Source organism: Rhinatrema bivittatum, chromosome 3 (assembly GCF_901001135.1).
Source record: "Rhinatrema bivittatum chromosome 3, aRhiBiv1.1, whole genome shotgun sequence".
Taxonomy (NCBI): domain Eukaryota; kingdom Metazoa; phylum Chordata; class Amphibia; order Gymnophiona; family Rhinatrematidae; genus Rhinatrema; species Rhinatrema bivittatum.
The window spans coordinates 518652711-518679208 of record NC_042617.1 but is presented as its reverse complement, the minus strand read 5'-3'; the positions used below and the strand labels follow the sequence as shown (position 1 = coordinate 518679208).

General features: G+C 42.0%; 1 protein-coding gene across 1 annotated transcript in view; it reads right to left on the bottom strand.

The window, feature by feature from the left end:
• Nucleotides 1-26498, bottom strand: part of SCARA5 (scavenger receptor class A member 5) — a 590798-nt gene that overhangs the window by 476121 nt on the left and 88179 nt on the right. The window contains exon 3 of the mRNA XM_029596225.1: nucleotides 15173-15301. Coding sequence (XP_029452085.1) covers nucleotides 15173-15301 — 129 coding nt within the window. The remainder of the gene's footprint in view (nucleotides 1-15172; nucleotides 15302-26498) is intronic.

Genomic DNA, 26498 nt, shown 5'->3' with positions numbered 1-26498 from the left:
CCACTTTTACATTTTCTAAATTAGGCATTTTAGTTTTTTAGAAAAAAAAACCTACCCCACACAACTTGTGTGTAGTTGTATGTGGGTAATTTTTCTGGGGTAATTTTCAAAGTGAAAATAGGTGTGTACTAGGTGACACCCGTCGAATTGAGCTAAGCCTCATGCAGGGTGTCACGGACATTAAAATCGCTAATGCTTACACTGACTCCGGCAGAGTTAAGCTGTCTAAGCCTCGTTGTATATCCCTCCTGACGCAGCATAGTGAAACACTGTCCATGTCGGGTGACCGTCAGTGTTTGCTATTTGGATATTATAATAATAAGCAATTTTTGCCTTTTTTGTTAAAACAAAAATTATGAACCTTTGAAATTTTTGGAAAAGATCAATTGTGCATCACACCTTCTTTTGTATCTGATGACTGATGGTATGTGCTATATCAGAAAAACACAATGATCTGTGAGGTGTTGGCTTCTCTCTTTTATGTAATCTTCTGCCTTTATCCCAATTTTCCTGGTGGTGGATTTTTTTTCTTGACATATTTTACTCTAATAAATATTGCACCACTTATTACATCTTAGCACCTGGGGGAACAGGACTGCATAAGTAGTTCATAATTTTTAATGAACGTAGCCATTATATTTGCCAAAATAACACCATGTACTGCATCTTATAAATGGGAAAGATATTTATCACATGATAAGGCATATATGGTGTAGAAAATGCCTTTACCATACCTTAGTACATTTACTCCTAAACGCCTTTGGTTTTGACTGAGATGGTAAAGCTCATATGGAAAGGCTATAAACATACTGATTAAGTATTTAGTGGACTGTTGGCACAGAAGAAAGTAGAAACAAAAATAAGTTATTAAAATTCAATACATTTTACATAGTACTTGATACATACTCCTGGTTTTCTCTGTAGTAAATGTATGTGTTTATGTAAACATTTAGGATGAGAGTTAAAAAAAAAAAAAAGCAAAAACACAGGACTGGAACATTTGTACCTACTGGTTGTTCCTTATCTAAACAGTGCCCCCTGTGTCAGAGACCTTTTCTTGCTGTCATGGCTGAGGTTGGTGGGGTGATGGATGTTTCTGAATAACAAGGTCTCTAGATGGAACCTCACATGGTTCACTGTTTGATGCCCACCCAGAACCCACCCAGTTAAGTCTCCCAGGGTAAAGAGGAGAAATAGAGACAAAGTTTGAATAGATCTCCTGCGAACTTTTTTTTTTATTTTATTTATGCATTTTCAAAATATACAAGATATAAATCTTGAAAAAAATATGAAATTGAGAGAAAGAAAAAAACCCAGAAAAATAGCCACCATAAAATATAAACACAAATTTATCACACTCAGGCCTGGATTCACTAATGCTGCAAGGCTTAGTGAATCACGGCGGTAACAGGGGGCGGGGGTGAAGCGGGGGGCGGTTCTGCGCTAGCTGGCAGTGATCGCACCTCCGCGATGCGATTGCTGCCGGCGTCACGCTGAATAACTACACCATAAAAGGTGTAGTTATTCAGCGCGAAATAGGCAGCAATACGGAAGCTTACCATTTCGCTGTCCATGCTGTGTTCGCAGAGTCGGCCCCAGTGCCACCCCCTCTTCTTCCGGGACCAACTCCACCCCAATGTTACTTTCGCACACGTGCGCTAAGGGGAAGAATCTGCAGAACTGAAGCTCCCACCATATTCTTCCAACGGGAGAACTTCATCTTCACAACCAGGAATTCTAATGTGATGGAGGTAATAAGTGTTGACCTGCAGTGAATGGACTTTGCACAGGCTTGGATGCAGCAGCTGGAAAAGGAGGAAAAGGATACTGTATGGAGCTGGAGAGAAACCTTCCTTTATAGAAAGGATCAATTCTACATACCTGAGGGCACTTCATGTTTGGAGATCCTTTGAAGTTGCCATGACTCCCAAATGACAGGTCATTCCAGCTGCCACAAAACAAAGGCACAAGTTGCCAGTTAACTTTGGTGGCCAGGATAGAACAGAGGTGTAACAGAGTATGTCACCTCTTGAGAAGTGTGTGCCCAGAGCAAGATATGTCATTGCCCTTATGGATTTCTGTTGTCATTACCAGTACCCTTGAGACTGTGGAAATGGGTATCAATGGACCTCATTACCAATTTACCACTTTTACAAAGAAAGACTACGATTCAGGTGGTGGTGGATTCATCTATTAAGATGCCCCCTTTAATAGCCACTATGAGTCTTCTCTCTTCCCATGAAACAGCAGATCTGCTAGATCAAGAAGTAGTGCATCTGCATAGTCTGCCATCTCTTATCGTTTCTGATTGGGGCTTCCAGTTTGTTGCATGTTTCTGGAGAGAGAAAACTAAATTTCTGGATGTCTAACTCCATTTATCATCAGCTTATCACCCACAATCCAATTAGCAGACAGAATAGCCAAATCAGACCCTAGAGCAATATCTCCGCGGCTTCTGTAATTTTCATCAGAACTAGGCACAGTTACTCCCTATAGCAGAATCTGCATATTACAACTCTGAAAATTCAGCATCTAAAGCCTCCATATTCTTTGCAAGTTATTCTATCTTGAGGGTTGCCCAGCAGCCCAGGGTCCCCGCAGCAAAAAAAATGAATTCTTGATACTCTTTCACCATGACTGGCACTGGAGGAGAGAGTTGTTTTCCTGGAAAGGGATTAGGTTTATAGAGCTTCAGAAGGATCACATACAACACTGGATGAATGCACAAGTTGGCTGGAAGCTGAAGCCTGAATGCCACTGAATTTATTTGCTCTTAAATCAGGAATGGTCCCATACACTTCTGCTCAAACTTACTTGAGAGTCTCTTGCTCCTTATGTACTTTGTGAAGAATCAAATCTTGTCCCCTACTGTGAATTGTGGGGCTTCCTGGTGTCACCTATTCAAAAATTCCTTATGTGACTCTTTAGCCCATTCTAATTCATGCTAGAAATGCACATGTACCTCCGTTAAGCTATTTATCCATTGTGCCACTGCAAGGACCTTGGACTGCCAGGCCTCTCCTGAGTGGAGGCAAGGTACATGATGTTCAAGAAGCAAACAGATGCTCCAGAATCAATCGTGACTAGATCAGGGACTCTTATTATTTTCCCAGGAGAGTTTGGCTAGAATCGTAACATGAGAGAGATGTGTTGCCAGGGCAGTATTTACACTTGGTGGGATAGCGACCTCACAACCCATTCCTCCTATAGGGGCCAGGAGTCTGTTTTCCTTTTGGAATTGACCCTGATTCTGAAGTCTACTGCGGTACTGTAGGAATTTTGAATTTTCCCTGAGAGCCCGCAATAGAGGTATAAACCCTCATGATGGTGCCACTCCTTCTCTTCGTCAGAGAGGTGGCATTTCATACCAGAATGGGCTCCTCAGAGGTTAGCAGTTGGTTGGTGAGGGCTACCTGTCATTCATGTTTTGTAACTCTCTTTCTCTTGGCTTCAGTCTCCCAAATGTCTGTTGATCCTTGTATATGAAGTGAGCAAATCTTCTAGATTGAATGGGAGTTCTAGTTGGGCCAATTCATCCTTGATGTGGGCTGCTAAATCCCACCAGAAGTAAACACGCAGGGCCAGTTCATTCCAGTCCAGATCATTCACTAACTGGTTAAACTCCATAGCATACTTGTTTTTGTTATACTGGCACTGATGGAGTTCCAAGATCTTACTTTCTGCCAACTGAATGTGATCTGGATCACTGAAAACCTGGGAGAGGGCAATCATGAGTCTATTTGGTTCAGGATTGGTTCATCTTGCTCCAGAAATGGTGTTACCTATGCAAGGGTCTTTTTGTGAGCAGGCTAATTATAAACCCTACCTTAAGGAAGTCCAATGGGTTCAAGTGCAGGTATAAGCAGAACCATAACTTAGCACTTGCACTGATGCAGGAAACCTTGCATCTTGCCCCTATTACCACCAAACTTTTCCAGAAGTGTCAATCAAGGTTCTGAAGGTGGTGGGTGTGGTAGAGGAAGCTTACCTTGACTGGAGAGAGGCCCCTAGAGAGATTCCACCTTCAGCTGAAAGGAAACAAGTTGAGCCTGCAACCCATGCACCCCTCCATAAGGTCTTTCCAGTGTGCAGGGTGCTACTCCATTTAGCCAAATCTCTATTATAGGCTGGTCCAAACTGTCAAGGCTCTCTGCATTGGGGATAAAGAGTAGGTACGGTGTCTAGGCAGGGATGCATCTTGAAGAGGCCAGGTACTCCAGAACTGCAGTCTTCTGCCTGAAGCAGCCGCCACTCCCTGCCTGAAGAGCCCTTGAATGTAGACAGCTGCCAGGACTTCCCAACTGGAAGCAGGAACCAGGAAGGACCAAAGAACAAGACCAGAACAGGAGGCAGGAGCATAGCTGAAGACTAGAGCAGGATGCAAGAGTGTAGCCAAGGACACAGGACTGAAGCAGGAACCAGGAATCACAGGAACACTGCCGGACAACAGTATGTCACAGAGCGAACTGTATGAACTGTTACACCAGCAAAGGTGTATCAGGCTAGAGCTCCTTATATACAGCCCTCTAATTGGTTCACAATAGGGAGCTTCTGGAGATGGGTCTCCCTCACTTTGCTTCGCTTAGTATTTTCTGAAGGGTTATTGGTGATTTAGAGTACCTGTGGCTCCACTGCAGGATCCCCTGCCCTTAAACAGAAGGGGCTGCAGGTCTGATTCCCCACTAATCCTGACAATATTTATTTATTTATTTAGAGTTTTTCTATACCAGCATTCATGATCACATCATGCTGGTTTACAGATAACAGGGGGTTGTAAAATGAAAAACGGAACATTAACAAGTGCAAAGAGGTCATAAAGTTACATTACAACAAGGTTGATATAACTGAGGAAAGGATTAGAGCATGATAACTGAGCAGTTAAGGATGAAATATTAATCCTATATTAATATTAGTCCAATATTAATATAATATTATAATATTAATATTGATATTATATTAATTTATATTAATATAATATATATTATATATATATAATATAATTAATATATATAATTATATTAATTATATTATATTAATATTAGAATATTAATATTATATTAATATTATATTATAATATTATAAATATTAATCCAATAGCAAATGATACTGCTTTTATTATCATTTAAAGATATCTTAAGGATCCATTAATATATTAAAGGTTGTAAAGGAAAATTTGGAAGAACATCTATATTTTAACCTTTAACCATTAAATTTATAAACATCTTCACTTGAATGTTTTTGAGATTGCTAGTATATGTATTTTGGATGCATTAAAAATAATACTGCAGCAGTTGAGGTCACAAAAATTATTCTCCTTAACTTGAAGGCTCCATGGGACAATTACTTCAAATGACTAGTTCCCAGTACTCATGTAATAAACCTGAAAAGTTTGATTGAGCACAATTATCTTCTAGCTGACAACTGCAAGGCTCATTGATTTTTTGATGTTTTAAAGGTCTTCTTTGTTAAGATCAATGGCACTAAAAATACAGAAGTCTTTCATTACGAGTACAGCCAATTATGCATTGTAATCTGATTAGTTTGCACATTACTGAGGATCTTTCTGGTTAATTAGGGTTTTAAACCACATTGTAATTATATTTTGTCGAACAGCTGAACAATCCATAAAAAGTCATCAATCTAATGTGTTCTACAGCTTTTATTCATAGCTAAAACATGTTAAGGATTAATACAATTACTTGGCTCAGTATTTACTCATGTTTTGCATATTATATTATCTTGGGTTACACCCAGATTAATCACTGATTAAAAATATATAATGGAAACATGGCATAGATATTAGGAGTTTTGCATAACTAACTTAAAGACCAATAAAATTAGCCATTAAATGTAGTCATGTGGATTTCAAACATCTTAGTAACACAGATGTGGTTCCTAGCACATCAAATACAGATTTTCTTAGCGAACAGTCATTTTCTCTGTGTAGCTATTCATTCACACACTAGCCAATTATTTATTTTTAGAAAAATAATCATCTGGGATTCAGCATGAGTACATTTTTGTAGTATACAGCCCAGTACATACTATAGACAAAGAAATATTTTTAAAAAGTGGAATTTAGTCAAAACACCCTATATCTCTTTTATAAAATGGAATAATGCATTTTATATTAACTGACTGGAGCAAATCTTGGCTTAATACCTCCTTTACTGCAGTATTTCTAAAACTGGTCTTTGAGTACCCCCTTACACAGAATTATTTTCAGGATATCTACAATGAATATGCATGTAATATATTTGCATTCAGTGGAGGTAGTGAATGTAAGTCTCTCTCACGCATATTCATTGTAGATATCATAAAAATCAGACAGCTAGGAGAGATACTCCAGGACTGGCTTAAGATACACTGCTACACTTCCTGCCTGGTTCCAGAACCCGAGCCCCATTACAGTACTGACCTAGTCTGGTTCCAGTTCCCAGTCCTGATCCACTACCGCCTAAGTCCCAGCGGCCGGGCCTCCACGGGCTCCTCCCAGGGTTCGGCTTCCAAGGGTGAAGCCGCCTAAGTCCCAGCGGTTGGTCTCCTACGGGCTCCTTCCAGGGGAGTACCAGCTTTCAGGGTGAAGAGCACCTCTACGTCCAGCCTGAACATCTGCCTCCCGGCCTGCCACATCCTATAGACATTGACCATCTTTCCCAGTCTCCTGCAGGTCGGCCCAAGGGTCCACTAAACTGAGACTCCCATAACACTGGGTCCTTTTTGTGGAGGAAAGTTTAAGCTTGCAGCCCAGGTGGTGACGTATTTCTAGCTCTATCTTCTTTAATAACTTTATTGCTGCTCCTAGACAAACAGGCAGGACAAGGTACTGGGTGCTAGCATACAAGTTACTGATTCTTTAAAGTTAAATGAAATCCACTTTATCCAATAAGTGAACATACAGCTATGATATTTACAGATGTCTCTCTTTTCTGGGTAGGTGTCCTTTCACTTTTACTCCGGGGTTTTAGTTTAACACTTTTAATCTAAGTGAATAAACTATCCTAGATGTTCAAGGAAATCCTATGGGTGATGGGATCCCTTGACCATGGATAACTCCTACCTTAGTTGCAGATGTTCATTCCTGGTCACCTAGCCTGTGTCCTGGTCCCTTGGGGTGGAAATCTTATGGTGGGGTGAGGTGGGGGTCTCCATGATCTTGGTCAGTCTCTTTCTCAGAAGGAAAAATTTGTAGAACAGGAAACCAGCTATCCTAGTTCCACATGAGGGGTAGATTAAAACAAAAAACAAACCACCCCACACAAACAAAACTAGAATACCTTCTTAATTTCAAAAATCTCTGTGTGTCTATTATGCTGTCACTAGTGCTTGCTTCTTCCAAGGAGTAGAAAAAGATTCATAGGTCTCCAGCCCTTATCTTATGGGTCTTGGGGGGAGTTGCCTTCTCCAAAAGGGTTCAAGGTTTAAACAACAGTCTCAATCTGAAAAATAGAATAAGTTCCAGCCATCAAAAATCCTACACTGGATAGTGTTTGTCAGTGGTGCTTGCCTCCCCTAAGGAGAAGAGGGATGGCTCATAGGTCTTCTGCCCCTGGTCCCTTGAAAGGAGACCAAGGTTACCCCCAGAATGAAAATCCAAAAAGGAATCCAGCAAAAATCTCTCTCTTTTCCATATTTAGGCAGGATCTCTCAGACAGGTAGTGTACTGAGGGGAACCTCCAGAAGAAAAAACCTTCAGTTGTGCAGAGGGCCCAGTTTTTAAAGAGGAACCAAAAGAGCTCCTGCTTCTCCACAGGCTAACTAAAAATGACCACTCTCTTCTTACTGATTACCTCATTAAGTACCCTGAGATAACCAATCACAGCTCTCCAGGTTGGGAGGGGCTGAAAAATGGAAGTCTTACTAAGCTGTGTTTCTTGGTGTAATTCCTAGCACTATCTGATGGTGGACCGGGGGATCTGCCACATTTACTATGCATCACCACCCAAGAAAAGGAACTTGGAGTTGCAATGGACAATACTTTGAAATCTTTGGCTCAGTGAGTAGTGGCGGTCAAAAAGAAAATAGAATGTTAGGTATATAAGGAAAGGAATGGAAAATAAAATGGAATATATCATAATGCCTCTGTATCAATCCATGGCATGACTGCATCTTGAGTACCGTGTGTATTTCTAGTCTCCCTATCTCAAATAAGACATAATGAAATTTGAAAAGCTGCAGAGAAGAGTGACCAAAATGATAAAGGAGATGGAATGATTCCCCTATGAGGAAAGGCTAAATAGCTTAGGGCTCTTCAGCCTGGGGAAGAGACAGTTGAGAGGAGCTATGGTGTGGAACAGGTAAATAAGAAATTATTATTTACCCTTTCCAGTAGGGAACACTTCATGAAGCTAATGGGTAGCACTTTTAAAACAAATTGGGGGTTAATTCTGGAAGACTTTGGCACCATTGTTGTGTTTAGACTTATTTACTCTATTGTGCCAATAAAAAATGTTTAACAGTAAAACAAATTGGAGAAAGTATTTTTTCACTCAGTGTACAATTAAACTGTGGAATTTGTTGCCAAAGGATGTGATGAAAGCAGTTAGCATAGCTGGATTTAAAAAGAGGTTGGACAATTTCCTGAGGAAAAGTCCATAAATCACTATTAGCCATGTAAACTTTGATCTATTGTTTAGGATCCTGCTAGGTACTTGTGACCTGGATTGGCCATTGTTGGAGACAGAATGCTGGGCTTGATGGATCTTTGATCTGATCAAGTATGAAATTTCTTATGTTCTAGCCTGATGTATAAGTCATAGCTGTGCAAAAGAGGAAGAAACAGCATGGGATATAAGGAATCATTGATAACTGTCAATTACTCTTGAATTCCTGACCTTCAAACTAACCATTTGCTCAAAAATTTCATCTGTTTCCAGATTTTTCACTGGATATTCAGAAGAGATGGAAGGCCTTCCTGAATATGTGAAAGCAGGTCGCTACAATTGGTGCAGATTTGTTTTTGTGAAATTTTCCTCATAATGCGTCTTTAATGAGCTACTCCAATTAGAAGTTTTTGAGGGAACATTATTTGGCCCCTGCAAATATTTCAATGGCTGATTAGTACTAATGTTAGGGTGAAATAATTTGCATTGGGTGTTTGCACTTTTCCTCAGATTTGGATTTTTCCCTTTATTTTCTCTTTTTATTTTTCCCTTTCCAATTATTGTGGACCTGGATTTGGTGCTACGAAGATGAGATGTTTAATAGCTATTTCTTTTGGTTGTTCTGTATCATTCTATCATGTATTTCCTTTTCATATGTAAAAGTTACAAAAAAATAAAAGACAAGTGGGTTTAGAAGATGGGCTAGGTCAGTGGTGATGAAGAGCCGAAGGGATGGTAGCAATCTTCTATCAATTACCACAATTTTGTCACTGTCCAATAAACACTACGACCAGTATCCGGGGACATGGCTGCTGCTGCTATTGAGGAGGACATGGCTACTGGACTGAATCAGCAGGCCTAGCCAGTGGCACTGGTAGAGAGAGTAGAGAAGATGAATTTGGAAGAAGATAGGTACGAGTTGGTGATGTTACGCTGAGCACTGGTTCGGTGTCGTGAACACCACCCAGAAGGGTGGCTCCAGGTGGAGAGAGACAGGGGTAACTGGAAAGTCTCTGATGGCTGAGAGAGAAGTGTTGCGGCAAGAGTATATGGAGCTGGGTGATGGCTGGTAAATGGAGCAGAGTACTTGCTGGGACAAAGTCCAAATCCAGGATGGGTCTAGGCAGGCAGCAGGCAAGCAGAATCAGAGTCCAGGCTGGGTTAGGGCAGGTGGCAGGCAAGCAGAGTCAGAGTCCAGGCTGGGTCAGGGCAGGCGGCAGGCAAGCAGAGTCAGAGTCCAGGCTGGGTCAGGGCAGGCAAGCAGAGTCAGAGTCCAGGCTGGGTCAGGGCAGGTGGCAGTTAAGCAGAGTCAGAGTCCAGGCAGGGTCAAGGAACCTTACAGTAAGGCAGAGAACCCGAAGGTCATGCACACACGGCAGGGCAGAGGGCCCGAAGGCCACACACACATGGCAGGGCAGAGGGCCCAAAGGCCACACATGCACACGGCAGGGCAGAGGGCCCGAAGGCCACACACATATGGCAGGGCAGAGGGCCCAAAGGCCACACGCACAGCAAGGCAAGACAGGGCAGAAAGCCCAAAGGCCACACGCACAGCAAGGCAAGGCAGGGCAGTAGGCCCGAAGGCCACATGCACAGCAAGGCAAGGCAGAAGGCCCGAAGGCCACACACAAGGCAAGGCAAAGCAGGGCAGAAGGCCCGAAGGCCACACGCACAGCAAGGCAAAGCAGGGCAGAAGGCCCGAAGGCCACACGCACAGCAAGGCAAGGAAGGCTAGAGCAGGGAGCCCAAGTGAGCTCGATGCCGAAGCACCGAGGGAACTGCCAGGCAGGGTTATAAGGGGAAGTCCAGAACATAGAGAAAACAAGGAAGATGGACTGGGCCAGTCAGGAGAGCCTGCTCTTGAGGGACCCCTGGTGGTGAGGCGGTTGCACAGCAGCCATAGCTGTAACAGGTGAAGGAGCTGAGGGAGATAGCAGAGAAGAGGGAGGAGGAATAGGAGTGCCTCAGATATCAGCTCTGGGTCTAATTTTGTTCAATAGTTTCAAACGTGATATTACAGAGAGGCTAAAAGGAAAGGTTTGTCTTTTTTCAGATTATACTAAGCTCTACAACAGAGTAAACATTCTAGATGGGTTACAAAAGATGAGGAGGAATCTGGGTAAGTTTAAGGAATGATCAAGAGTTGGGCAGCTAAGTTTTAATGCACTGTGACTAGGGCAAGGTCAAGTTAGCGCTATTTTGAAAAATGGTGCCAATCGAGCCCAGGACTAGGAGGCATCCTGGGTCTCAGTGCTGGATGTCCTACTGTTGTAGGAAGGGAAAATGAGCAGATGAGATGGCTACTTTAAAATCAGTTTTAATCGTACTTTGATTACAATTAAATAAGATGTTTAACCTTGTTATACCCCAACAATAAAGATATTATCTGGCATGGTTCTGATAATGATGTTAAGAATCCTGTGGAAAGCAATTCATGTAGCAAGATCATCAGGGGATTAAAGTATGGAAATGGCCAAGCTGAAGATGTATGGTATAGTGTACTATCAAATTTAATATACTTTGTAAATATTTCAGTTTAAATAAAAGGAATATGCTTTAATGAAAAAGAAAAAAATATATCCCCTACATAGAAATTTGTTCAAGATAAATAGAGTTGCCAATAATTCCATGAGATAAAGTGCAGACTGAACCAGTTCTGGTTCTTCCTACTGCATGCCTGGAACTGCAGTTCTGACCTCCTTCAGAAAAGGAGCAGGATATCTCCATGAATACAAAAAGAGTAAAACCAGAACAGGCTCATTCTGCCCCTTAGAGGAACAGAAGAAATCACTTATTTAAGGGACCTTTGGTTTCCCCTTACTAAAGGAGGTGTTGTGTAGAAATAAGTGAGAGAGGTTTGGGTTTTGCTCCCCCATGTGGAACATGCAAATGGTGTGTCCTAGCTGTTTCTCATCTCAAAATATCTGCTTTCTTCATGGATTTTAGTTTGGATTTTCTTGGAGTAGAAGCTGTCTCCTGTCTTCTAATTTTTCTTTCTAATTTAATGAGAAAGGAGTAAAGGTGGTCTCATTTAGAGGTCAACCTCCCGTTGACTCATCTACCCGTCTTTAAAGATTGTTTGGACTCTTTTAAAACCAATTTTTGAGATTTCCCTGTGAAAGCCCTTCCCCGTTGTTGCAGAGGATTGGGGCATCCCTGTATTTGAGACTGAATATGGGGTAAGGAAGACCTATTTGTGATATGCCCCTTAACGAGCATACACAGTGACAGTGACCTGCTGCAGAGGAAAAATATTTTTGCATTAACTGTTTTTGAGCTCTCTCTTATGTTGGAGGCATGGAAGTTTTATTCCACCCTCCCTGCTTCTTGCATAATTTTTCCCCTTTGGGTTCAACTATTATTTTTTTCCACTTGGACCTGATAATCTGGGAGTCAGTATTCCAAACCTTTGGAAGAGGGAAGTCTTTCATCCAGAAAGATACAGAGGTGCTACAATTTCCATCTACAGCAAGGAATCCCAATAAAGTGCACTGATAGGAGAAACAAAGAAGATACAACATAAAGGGGACAAGAACTTTGTTGCTATTGGGGAAGATTACAAAGCTGTGAGAAGCACCCACCCAGTGCTACTACCTACGGAGTGGAAAGAATAAATAAAAACAGAAGGAGAGTAAAGTACTCTTCAGGTGCTGCATAATGAGTTAAAAGTATTCAAAGAGTATTTCTGGAAGAGTATTAAATCTAAATCTAGGACTGAGTTCTGATTAAATATTGGCACTGAATGCATATTCTGACCACCTCCAGTGAGAAGAGGCAAGAGCAATAACTTGAAAGGTAAAAGAAGATTAAACTAACTTTAATCTGTATTGGATGCAAGGAATAATTCTGGGTAAATATAGAACTTCCACCAGAAGTAGAGACTTTACTAGAAGAAGTGGAGTCACAAGTTTATTCTACTGTTGCCAATCAATTGAATGAGAGAAGTGTAAATATTCAATCATCTAATCAAACTATCAGTAAAGAAGTTATAAACCTCCATTCCTCTGCTGCGTGTTTATTGGATGCAGAGACTATATAATTATTGATGCTGTGAACAAAGGATGGAGAAAGGGTTTAAATTGCAAAAAAAAAAGCAGGGTATAGCAGCCATTTTTCATCCCCACATATTGGAACTCTTGGACTCGGATGGAAGCTGCCCGGTAGGGAGAAGGAGTTGTATAGAGACTGAGATGTCGTGCATAGGGACAGTAACTTTTATACTGGTGCTCGGGCACGCACATGCACCCTGGGATTCGGTTATTTTATAACATACACGTGTATATGCGCGCACGTTATAAAATAGGCTGGCTGCGCGCACACGTGGCCCAATTTTAAATAGGGGCACACAAATGCGTGCAAATGCTGCTTCTACCGCATAAGCAGGGGGAATTTAAAAGGGGTGTGCGCCGACACCATTGCCACTAAAACTTTAAGAGTGAGGTCTTTCAAACTCCCCAAGTTTAATAGCCTTCCTTCCCTCCGATTAGCCCCAACCCTTAAAACTCCACTGATCTGCCTAGTTTTCTTTATTTTATAACTTCCATGGCATCCATAGCAGAAGTAAAGTATGCAGCAGGGGGCACTGGAGTGCCGGATCGCAAAAGAATTTATGCTCACATTTTAGGTTCCAGCCCCCAAACGCCCATGCCCTGCCCATCCCCCTCTCTGAAAACTTCTGAGTTGTGCATGCTGCAGCATTTAAGCACATATTCGGGTGGCTTTTAAAATGCACTCGGCATGCACAAGCCAATTTATTTGTGCATCCCCTAATTAATGCATTCATTGGGCTTTTAAAATTCACCTTAAAGGGTCCATCTCTACTTTTCTTTCTACGTGGCCCTGGATGCCAAGTAAAGGATCCATCCTGCTCGGGGGTACACTAACTTCTTCCAATCTGCCCATTTATAACTGCCTATTGTGCAGCTTTATCTGTGGCCTTCTTCCTCCCTCTGTTACTAAAGTCCCTTTGTGTCTGCCCCAAGTATGATTGGATTCTGCCACTCTTATGGCTCCAGCTGCTACCACTGGAAATCTATTCCAGATGTCCACCACCATTCTCATTGCCGCTATATTTTCTGATGTTCCTTTTGAACCTGCTTCTCATCAGCATCATATGATGAACTCTCCTGATATTTGAGATTTTTATTCTATTGAAAATTCTACTTTCAGGTAGGGGTGGGAATTCGTTTGCAACGAAATAAGAAATACCTATAGGATATTTCCTATTTCTGTGCATTTCGGGAATTAAAAAAAATGATAGGAAAACTGACAAAATTTTGTGTGGTTTTTCCTAGCTTTTTTTTTGGGGGGGGGGGAGGTTAAAAAGTATGTTTAAAAAATAAATAACTCCAGAACCCCCCCTCCCCAGTCCTTCCCATATATATGTGGATGCCCCCCCTCCTGCCCACGCTTCTGACCCCCTTCAGGTCTCACCCAAAATTCATGGTGATCTAGCCATCGGCCTGGGAGCCACTTCTACCAGCCGTTGGCTCCCAGCCATTGGCTGCCATTAGTCAAAATGGCACCAGTTGTCCTTACCATGTGACGGGTTACCAGTGCAAGCTGTCTATTGCCCCTACCATGTGACAAGGGCTGCCCAAAGGCACCATTAGCACCTGTCACATGGTAAGGGCAAAAGGGCAGCTGGTGCAATTTTAACTAATGGCAGCCGCCGGCCTAGGAGGTCAACTCCTGGACCTTCCGCTAGACCATGCATTTTGAATGAGTCCTGGGGGGGGGGGGGTTCCATCTTTTAATAAATGGGTAGGGTTGGGGGGGGTGGGGGGGTCTGTTTTTTTCTTGTTTTTTTTTTTTAAGATAAAATTGGAACAAAAAAAAAAATAACGATCCAGGGTGGGCCTGAAATGGCCGACCCCTAGAACAAAAATAAAACAAAAACAAAACTTTATCAAAACTTTATCATGCTACCACCCCTACTTTCTGGTAATTTATTATAGCTTTTTAGATATCAGAATGTTTGTATTACATCTCACTTTTCCTTTCTGTCTTCTGGAGAGTATCTCTAACTCCTTCGGTCTCTGTATGCATGGTTTACAAATAAACTGATATTGTGGCTCCCCTTTGAACTAAATCTACCTGGTGAATGTTTTGTAAATATGGTACCCAGAATCAAATATATTCAAAGTGGGGCCCTATGATAATAGAATTATTGGCAATCATGAATCTAGTGTTCTAAGAGCTAAAAACGAATGCACTGCAGGCATCCAGTACTATTAGAGTACCAAGGGAATACATTGCAAGCCCTAAAGCTTTAATGGACATGCATTTTTACAGTATGTAAAGTATACGGATAATACTGCTAGCCTAATGAGGCATCCCCTAGAAGAAAATACATGAACAGGAGAGACTGAGTAAACCCTGATTGTCATTAGTATATAGAAATTTCTTCCAGCAGGGCACTGTGAGTATTTTGTTTCTTTAACCTGTCTCCTTTTGTTCCTGCTATACCTGTTCTGTGGGAAAAAAACCAGTGGACTTGCTCAACTTTCACAAACAATGCATTCACGTTAATCAATGTGAATAAAAATATAATTTACTTATTTCTTTACCTGCAAGGATGAAAACTCCAACAAGAATGAGAAACACCAGCAAATATAGTCCAACCACTGCATACTTCAGAGCAGCTATTGAGCCCAAATGACCACAGCGGCTTGGTGCCCTCTTATGACCTGCAGGACCTGTAGACCATAGAAAGGGCATTTTAAATCTCTCCTCAGTCAACCTGAATTAGTTCTTTTACAGCAGTGATGGGACTCTTTTTTGAGCTTAGATCCTGTAATGGGCCAGAAAACACCTAGAATTATGAGACGTTCATATTTATGCTTTTTAAATTTATGAACAACTTTCCTGGGTTATTTGACCATTCAAAAGGGTGAACAGTAGAATACATGATAAAAAATAAATTAAATAAAAACATAAAAATTAACATACAAAAACTATAGAATATATCCACAGTCGACTTAAAAAATTAGGTGAAACAAAATCACTAACCTTCCATAAAATAACTATTTCAATCAATCTCAAGTCATCCACCCACATCCCAGAATAGATGAGAAAAATCCAAGTTTTTTTCATAATACAAATTATGATTAAGTTGACTATGGATATATTATTTTGTAGTTGTTTTTGTATGTTCATTTTTTTTTTAATTTATCAAATGTTTGTATTGTGTTTTCTACTGTGGTTCACCACTTTAAACCAGTAAAGGGGTATATAAAATGTAAGCAAGTTTGCCATCCTAAATTGAAATTCAAAGTGATTAGTATTTCAACTTAATTTAATACAGTTCTCTGTAATTCTAGACAACTCAATAGAAACAAAACAGAAAAGGGAAATACTTTTCAATCAGCAACCCCTCTCCCTATATAAGCAGAAGAAAATGATGTTCAGCAATGACATAAAAAATGACATTTCTTTAACCGAAAGACCGAGATGACTTGTCTGTAAGCAAAGAGGCTTCTATAGACATCTCAGCTACCACAAATCTCAAGGTGGGAGACTAGATGGAGGTCAAATTGAGGACAGAGACAATTTATTCTAATTGGGTAAAGCTGCAAGAAACAAGAACCATACCCCACAAAAACAATCTATAAAAGAAAAGCAAAAAATGGGATGGGTGGTGAGAGAATCATGCATGGGCCATGGCATTACAACATGAAAGGAAAATGTGCAATCCAGATGGGCCTTGGGGTGAGGTTGTCTTCTTTATCTGCCATCACATTCTGTGCTCCTGTGTTACAGCATTTACTGTATATGTAATCCAAATCAATTAATCAAGTCTAAAGCTACTAAAGAAATGGGATCAAGTCAATAGTTAGATTTAAACCTGAAGGATTCAAAGCGTTAAATTTTATATGCACTCCATTTCCTCCTTCAGCATCTCCCCATGCCAGCCTCCACCTTAGGCGCCAGCTCTGTGGTTGCTTGTGCACCCCAATATTTTTTCCCGTACTCCTACTGGGGAACTAAGAGCTCTGTTGCTGCAGGGCCACAGGAGAGGGCAGACAGGAGTCTCCTCTGCTGCTGCTCCCGTCACCTCCTGGCTGTGAAATTTCTGACCAATGGACTGCTGGGGGACCAGAGAACAGCAGCAGCGTAGGACAGCAGGCTTCCTATCTTTGGTCTGCCTTGAGATGCCAGTAGAGATAGGGAGTGCTGCTACAAGAGAGATAGAGAGGGGGAAAGGAGCTATGAGCGGGGTGAGAGAGGTGCTGGCAGAGAAGAGGAGAAGCTGGAAGAGGGAATGCTGGCTGGGAGATGGGAAGATTGGTTGTAAAAGGGGATACTGGCTGAGACAGAGAATACTACTGTGAGGGTCTTGAGAGGAACTGTGAGGGAAAGGACGACGGATTGTGGAGCTGTGGGAGCAGGAGAGACAGACACAGGAATAGACTTCCTTATTTGATGCTACATGCTCCCTTCTCTGGCCATATTCAAGTCTGCTCTAAAAACTCACCTTTTTGAGGCTGCTTTTAAATCCTAAACACTTCTTTTCAATAAGCACACTTCCCACAGACTCTTGTTTGTTATATGTGTTTGTTTTGTCTATCTTGTAAAGCTCCATAGAGCTGGAACTGTCTTTTCTATGTACAAGGGACATTCCGATCCCTTACCAATGTGGTTTTCCCTTTTGAACAACACTAGGGACTTGCAGATTTTTTTTAAACCATTCATGAAAATCTCCTTCCAAGCTGTGATTGGTCTTCTTGGCTCTATACATTGGGACTGAACATGTGCAAAAAGCAGAGGGTGTTGGAGATGAGTAGTAGAAGTTGGAAGGTGTGTTTTGACAGTGGTCCCTTGCTAGGCCTCCCTGGCCTGCAAAATAAAATGGAAAGACGTTTTTGTGGAAGAAGTTGACATTTTGGAAGGGAAATTTTTGGACTTGATCCCAGTTTCAGGAGGTAAACCCCCTGCCAGAGGGAAAGAGAGCCTAGGTGTGATGCTTGCCCTATGCCCAGTTGAAGTGGAGGTGCTTCAGCATTTGCCTGGAGAAGAGAAGTGTTTTGAGAAAAGCATTTTGTTCAAGTTTTGCTGCATTTTGGGGATCTTGATATTCAAGGTCCAGAGTTTGAGGCATATCAGACACCTCAAGGTACCAAAAGAGGGTCAAAATGCACCAGCAACCTATCTTAAACTCCTTCCCCCACTGCCAGACAAGTAGTTCTACCTCCTGGGACCTCTCCTTTCTCCTTTGTGAACAATAAAGCCCCTGCGGGCTAGGAAAAGTCCTTTTCTGGCCACCTTCCCCAACGCCTCCCCCCCTCCCCCCACAGGACCTTCAACTTATCCCTCCTATAAGATGACAATCAATATATCACAGGAAGACAGAGATCAGCAAGTACAAACAGCAGGGGCACACCTTTCATTTTCAGTTGAGAATTCAGATTTTAGTATGCTAGAAGAATTGGCAAGTAGCAGTTTGGACACCTTTGCTACAGCTTTGCCATCACAGCTCTGTAATGGCTTACCTATGTTTCTGGCAAAAAAGTTTTTACATTTGTTATTTATTTTATTTTTCTAATATAAGCCATGCAATAAAGTCTTGTACAGAAAACACATTAAATTCTGCCTTTAACTAGATTGAACTAGCCGAAAAAGTACGGAACCTTGGAATAATAATGGACCCAGAAATAAATCTAAAACAACACATATCGCTAAAAGTAAAAGAAGGCTATGCAAAACTCATGATCCTCAGAAAATTAAAACCACTACTAACACCAACTAATTTCAGAACAGTACTTCAGGCTCTAGTTTTCTCCAGCACGAACTACTGTAATGCACTTTTACTAGGACTTCCAAGTACAACTCTAAGACCCCTACAAATACTTCAAAACACAGCAGCGAGAATACTAACCAGAAAAAGAAGGAGAGACCATATAACTGAAACCCTAGCGGAATTACATTGGTTGCCCATTGAACAAAGAATAAAATACAAAGCCTTATGTACCATATATAAACTAATACATGATGAAAAAGATGACTGGTTAAACACAGCACTAAGAGTACACGTCCCACAGAGAAATCTTCGTTCAGCGAATAAAGCACTCTTAACCATTCCTTCAGTAAAGACAGCAAAACTAACACAGGTGAGAGAGAGGGCTCTATCCTTAGCAGGCTCCACCCTCTGGAAGCAATGCCGGTAGAGATCAGATTACAAAGTGATCTCAAAACCTTTAAGAAAAGTTTAAAAACATGGCTTTTTAAACAAGCATACTATAAAGAGACCGGAGAATAGAAAAAAATACGGGAATAGGCAGAAGAGCATCTACACACTGCACTACTCTCAGATTGTGCAACGCTATAATCACCACAAACATAGTTGTAAAATACAGAGAATAAGAATTTTACCAGTGATTAGTACCGTACAGGCACACCTGGGCATGACCTACTTCACTTTTCAATTGACTACTAGTTCTTTTGATATATTGTAACCGAACCTTTTGTGGCACCTGTTAGAATGTACATAGTACGCACTCACTCACCTTAATTTAAGTGCCAACATGTAAACTGTTGCGATGGTATTTAACTTAGCGACGGTATAGAAAAGATTTTAAATAAATAAAATAAATAAACTAGATATAACAAAAAAAATTAATACTAGGTAGACTACTAAGAACAAGATAATATATTAGAATTCAAAGGGGTAATTTCCAAAGAGTTATACAGTGATTACACTCATAAAATCATAATATATGCATGGAAGTAGCATGCACATGCGTACTGTGAGGTGAAGACAGACTGCGCAATAAAAGAAAAGCAGCTTCATCTCCTCAGTGTAGTTCTCACATTCATTCACATAAAAAATGCAGAGGCTATCAGGTGGCTTGACTTCCATCTTGCATTGCTCAGGCCTGCAAAGTTTGGTTCAGCTGCATACTCCTTTTAGGGTGACTGACTTATCCCTACAGGTGGTATACAGTGGGCAGTCTGAGTTAAGTGACGGGGGGTCAGGGTTAAGTGGTGGAGGGTCTGGCAGAGGTGTTAGCAAAATGGTGATTGCAAGTACGCTCGCAAGTACTTTCTGACATAATTTTAATATGTGCGCTTAAGTATTTATGTGCACATTTTAGGTTCCAGCCCCAAAATGCCCATGCCACATTTAAACCACGCCCATGCCCCACTCCTTTTTGAAAACTTCTGAGATGTGCATGCAGCGGCATTTATGTGCATATCTGGTCAGTTTTTAAAATCCACTTGGTGAGCAAGCCCGACATATTCACGGATCCCCTAATTAATGCATGCATAGGGCTTTTAATATTCACCCTATAATGAACAGTCCAACATTCTGGAGAGCTCCAATTTGCTAAAGAGAAAAAAAATAAGTGATTGATCACTATGCTTGTGGTTCATAGCTTACATATTCTGAAGTTTGGCTCAGGAAATCTCTGGATTCACATTTCATTTATCTTCACTTATAGTTAAAATTTCTCATCAGTAGACACTGCTTTTATAAGGAGGAACTTGTGTAATGCAAAATTGCAATGCCAGAATTGTGATCTAACAAGTACAATAACTTTTAGGTCACTGGAAATTCCAAATTCGCAGCAAACTACCATTACAAATTTCTGGATATGTGATGTGGCATTCCTTTGGAAAAAAAATCTATATTAATTTATAAAGTAAAATATGTAACCATAAAATGAAGTATCTGGAAATGAATTATGTCCAAGATCTTAAAATCAATGTAATAATACTAAGGCCAAAGAAAATACTGATGGATAGTACATGGCAAACTATTCAGGGATTTATGTTCTGCTATTCTGTTCTTCAATGAACTTTGTTTCAGTGAGACAAGCTGTACTGTAGATTACAAATCATTCTGGAGTTCATATTTATTACATTATTTAGTTTACTGTAGCACATTTAACTGCATGTAAAAATTAAAGTGAAGCATGTGGGGGTCCTTGAACTTTTTGGAGAATGAAATGGGATCCATGCTCCTTAAAAGGTTGGGAATCCCTGCTTTATCATCTTAGTGCAATATGGGACGGATTTTAAAAGGGGTACGCGCGTAACCCTTTTAAAACGCCCCTGCGCGCACCTAGCCTATATTACATAGGCTTCCGGAGTGCGCAAAGCCCCGGGACGCGCGAATGTCCCGGGGCGGGCATGTCAGGGGGCGTGAAGCGGTCGGCGCGTCATCCGGGGGCAGTGCCGTGGGCATGGTTTCGGACTGGGGGCATTCCGGGGGCATGGCCGCGGCCTCCAGACCAGCCCCCGGACCAGAACTTGGCACGCGGCAGCTGGCCCGGTGCACGCAAAGTTACGCCTGCTTCGAGCAGGTGTAACTTGTGTGACAGAGGTGGGGGGGGGTTTAGATAGGGCCGGGGGGGTGGATTAGGTAGGGGAAGGGAGGGGAAGGTGGGGGGAGGCGGAAGGAAAGTTCCCTCCGAGGCCGCTCCGATTTCGGAGCGGCCTCGGAGGGAACGGGCAGCGCACGCAGGGCTTGGCACGCGCAAGTTGCACAAATGTGCACCCCCTTGCACGCGCCGACCCCGGATTTCATAAGATATGCGTGGCTACTTGCATATGTTATAAAATCCGGCGTACTTTTGTTCGCGCCTGGTGTGTTTTAAAATGTACCCCTATATGCATAGGAAACTAAAGCAAAGCATTAGGAAATAAATCTCAAATTTAGGGATAGATTTTTAAAAAATAAGTGTGCACGTCCATGTGCACGCTACCCGGCGCGCATGTTATAAAATCCAGGGCAGCGCATGCAAAGGGGGGGTAGAATAAAGCTAATTCTTGCGGCAACAAGATCGGGGCTCCCCCTGTTCCCTCTCAGTCCGCTCCAATTTAGGAGTGGACTGGGAGAGAACTTTCCTACCCCCTACTCTAACCTCTCTTCCCCTTCCTCCCCCTCCTCTAAAACCCTTATTTTTTTAATACTTTTTATTTTGCAAGTTACTTCATGGCACAACCTGAAGTAACTTGTGCATGCTGGCAGCCTGGCTGGCGCGTGAGGCTGCAGGAAAGCAAGGAATGGCACTGTCCCAGCCACGCATGTAAAAGCCATTTTTTATGCACAGGGGGGGGGGGGGGGGGGAATTAAAATCTGGCCTTTAGGGCATACTTAACTGTTGATAATTTGACTTAGAATAGAAAATTATCCCTTGCTTAATTGGATCCCACAACGTTTTACGAACTTGTGCAATTAAAACATATTTTCTGTACTTTCTGCTTTGAACCTTTCTGCTTTGAACCTTAAAGGACTGGTAGAAACGGCTTATGTGATTAGATCATATATGCAAAATCTCACATATCTTTTAAGTCTTCCAATTGTTTTTTTAAATTATTTTCTTTTATAGTTTTGCTCAATTTCATCTCTCTTAGGATCAGATCCAGTGTCTCGCAACTTATTTTGAAAACGCATCCTATTTAGGAGAGATGTGCATTCGTTTCAAAACAAATGGTAAGCTGAACTGAATCAGGCATTTTTGTTTTGGTTCATTTTACCCTGAAATAAATGCACAATTCCGCAGAAAATCTCAACATTTTGAGGTTTACTCATTTCAGAAAATAGCATACACTATTTTCCAAAATGAAGAAAAAATCCCACAAAATAGAAAAACAAAAACAAAAAATGTTTCAAAAATGAATAAAATGAAACAAACTGAAAAAATATCCCTGCACATACCTATTTAGTAATTTATTATTATAGCTGTTCTCCACACTGTGGATGATCTGTTACACTGTACTATACCTGATTCTGTTCCCTGTAAAGTCTCACCTCAGAAAACAATTAATCAATTTTTATTGGAGTAGCTTCTGAAGTGATACTTAGTAATTGTGTAACTGAACTTAACCCCCACCTCTCCCTGTCCTGCCATCACTGGTCTGGTACCTACCAGCCCACCTGTACATATTGTCTATTGTTAATTTATTTTCTTCAAATGTTCCTATCAAATTTCTCTCTTTCCCTATCCTTCCTATTGCTGTCCTCTCTCCTCCTTCATTACTGCTCCCCCCCTTCCCTTTCCCTGTTTATTGAATTTTTCTCTCTTGTTATTTTGTTACAATGTAAACCGGTATGATGTTCCGACGAATGTCGGTATATAAAAATCAACAAATAAATAAAATAAAAAAATAAATGATGTAAGAAATATTTGGCTTTCCCACAATGCTTAGTATTCAAAAGGGAAATGTTCAAAGGGACTTCTGCAGGTAAAATAGTTTTTTAAGTGCACAAATGGACTTTTACAAAACTGACTGACCAATATATGAGTAAACTTATGCACATATTTCACATTCATACATAGTTTTATCTGCACTGAGTGGAGGTGTTCCTGTGGGCAGAGTTGGGGAGGAGCTCGGACTTACGTGCATATTTTTGGATTTTGAAAAGTAAGGGGCCGATTCAATACAGTGCGCTAGCTGCCATGCGCGGCCTAACATGCAATTGGACTCACGGTTTTAGACACACATCCAAAATGCATGTCCGAATCTCCTTCGCTCATCACAAAGAAATCCATGTAGCTGAGGCTATTAGCTAACCCCCGCGATCCAATACATTTTTCATGCGGCCAATGTGCCCTTGTAATGCGGCACATTTTATGCCAGCCCGGGCTGGTGAAAAGGTATGCCACGTTCAAGGGTGCATTGAAAAAAAAAGAAATATCCTGCTTTCTGAGATTCCTCCTAATAGTATTATAGCGATACTATGTAGGAGGAACCAAATAAAGCAGTATTTAAAAAAAAAAAAAAAATTCTTTGAGAAAAAAAATTTTGGATGTCCAATACACACACAAGATACGGTTTAGGTCGTGTATCTTGTGGTGTATATTCCAGTAGCAGGTGAAAATGGACACGCGTAGATTGAGCATCTGTTTTCCCAACTAGCTTGACAAACCACTTGACAGCCACCTCTCCTGTGCACCCGATTCAGAGGTGCCACGAGGGATACACGTTTGTCCCTAGCACCTCCTTTTTAGCATGACCCCTCATTTTAATATTGGATAGGTGGCCCAGGCCATGTGTTAGGAAAACAGGCACTCAACACTGAACACCCATTTTCTGTGCACATTTAGGGGCGGATTTTCATACTCCGCGAATAGGCCTACTTTTGTTTGCGCTCCAGGCGCAAACAAAAGTACGCTGGATTTTAGTAGATACGCGCGGAGCCGCGCGTATCTGCTAAAAACCTGGATCGGCGCTCGCAAGGCTATCGATTTTGTATAGCCGGCGCGCGCCATGCCGCGCAGCCTACCCCCGTTCCCTCCGAGGCCGCTCCGAAATCGGAGCGGCCTCGGAGGGAACTTCCTTTTGCCCTCCCCTCACCTTCCCCTCCCTTCCCCTACCTAACCCACCCACCCGGCCCTGTCTAAGCCCCCACCTTACCTTTGTCGGGGGATTTACGCCTCCCAGAGGGAGGCGTAAATCCCCGCGCACCAGCGGGCCTCTTGCGCGCCGGGCCGCGACCTGGGGGCGGGTACAGAGGGCGCGGCCACGCCCCCGGACCGCCCCGGGCCGTAGCCACGCCCCCGTACCCGCCCTGTACCTGCTGCCGACACGCCCTGAAAACGCCGCGACAACCGGGACCGCCCCCGACACGCCCCCCTCGGAGAACCCCGGGACTTACGCGAGTCCCGGGGCTCTGCGCGCGCCGGTAGGCCTATGTAAAATAGGCGCTCCGGCGCGCAGGGCCCTGCTCGCGTAAATCCGGGCGGATTTACGCGAGCAGGGCTCTTAAAATCCGCCCCTTATTGCATTAGCCCCTAAGTGTGTACATTTTCAGAGAAAATTTGTGTGGACATTTTAGCAAGTGTAACTTGTGTATGTAGATTTAGTGGAATAATTTTCAAAGTGAACTTATGCATGTAAGTTCACTTTGAAAATTGGTACAATTTATGTTGTCTGTTTCAACTTTATAAGGGCTGTTTGAAAGTTTCCCCCAAATATTTATTGAACCAAGTTTTGTCTGTTTAACCGGCACAATGCAAGAACAGGCCTGCAGAGGAAGCAGATGTTTTTACTCAGTTACTATTGTTATTATTCATAATATTTAACCTAATTCTTTCTTGACTTATGTTACTCAGTGCCAATCTTCATCTGCTCATGGAAATTGAGAAAAATGTTTCCATAAACCCCCATACATCTTTTATTAGTATGTTCATTTATTTTTTATTGAATGCATAAGAATTTTTATATACAATTTACATTTGGTGAACATAACATTCACTCATCTGGAATGATACTATTACAATAGAGGTGAATTTTTGAATCATTACATGCATTAAAATGACCATATATGCGCATAAGTAGGCTCTACTGACGTATTCCCTATTTTCTAAAAGTCACAAATACACATGTATTTTCACTTTTGCATGCAACATATGGACATGTAAAAAAAGGGGAAGTCTAAGGGCATTCAGGTGTGCGGCTAACACACACATAAGTTTCTATTTTAAAAGACCCGTGTACATTTGGTAATTTACTTGCATATTTTTACACCTGCTAATTATCTGGCATAAGTGACATTAAATGTGTTTATTATGTAGTACTGACTGGGTGGGAGGGCTGGGTAGACTGGGGAAGTTCAGGCTGAAGAATGAGAAAAGTCTTCAAAACCTGGAGAAGGACTTGCAATCTGATGTACTAACTGATAAACTTGTTAAATTCCTTGATGCCTGCACATTTTAAAATTGGTCGACTTACATGTGTAAATTGAGATTTATGTAACTCATAACTTAGTGACATGTAAAATATACGCGTGTACATTTCTAGAATAGGTAGGAAAAGTGTGCATAGGTAGGAAAAGTGTGAATAGGTAGGAAAAGTGTGCATGTATTGATATACATGGTTTAATGCATTACATGTATTTGTGTATAAATATACATGCACACATATGGGGGCAGATTTTAAAAGCCCTACGCGCCTAAATCCAGCTAGATTTAGGCACGTAGGGGGGTTACGCATGCCGAGCCTATTTTGCATAGGCCCAGTGACATGTGCAAAGCCCCTGGACGCTCGTATGTCCAGGGCTTGAAAAAGGGGCAGAGTGTGGGCGGTCCGGGGCTGGGCGGGGGCATGGCCAGAGGCCTCCATAGGACCACTTGGCTGGTGCGCGCAATCTATGCCTGCCTGGAGGTAGGCGCAACTTATGAAATAAAGGTGGGGGGGGGGGGAAGGAAAGTTCCCTCCGAGGCCACTCCGATTTAGGAGTGGCCTCGGAGGGAACGGGGAAAGCCATTGGGGCCCGCCTAGGGCTCAGCGCGCGCAAGGTGCACTAGTGTGCACCTTGCGCGTGCCAACCCCGAATTTTATAACATTTTATAAATTTTATGCAACTTCAGAAACAAATGTAGGGGGGATTTAGTTCGGGCTGGGGGGTGGGCTAGATAGGGGAAGGGAGGGGAAGGTGGGGGGGATCGAAAAAAGTGCCCTCCAAGGCCGCTCCGAAATCAGCCTTGGAGGGAACGGGGAAAGCCATCGGGGCTCCCCTTGGGCTCAGCACGTGCAAGGTGTACAAGTGTGCACCCCCTTGCGCGCTGACCCCTGATTTTATAACATGCGCGCATGTTATAAATTCGGGTGTACATTTGTGCTCACCAGGGTAGCGCGCACAAATGTACCCCGCGCGCGTAAGAATAAAAATATGCCCCATTGTATAATATGTTTGTACTAATATGCACAGGTTATAATTACTATGGTAAAATTACATGTGGCCATATACAAACATATATGCAGGTAGTTTTCTTGTGTTTTAAGTCTACTTTGAAAATTGGTGGAAATTCCACAGGCAAATGACTTTGCAGCAATACAGGCAGTCTTAACATAACTGCTGAAATAATCTACAGGCCTCTGGATTTTCTGAAATGTTCTAAGTTTTGGCTATAACAGCTTCATATTTATACAATATACTACATTCCA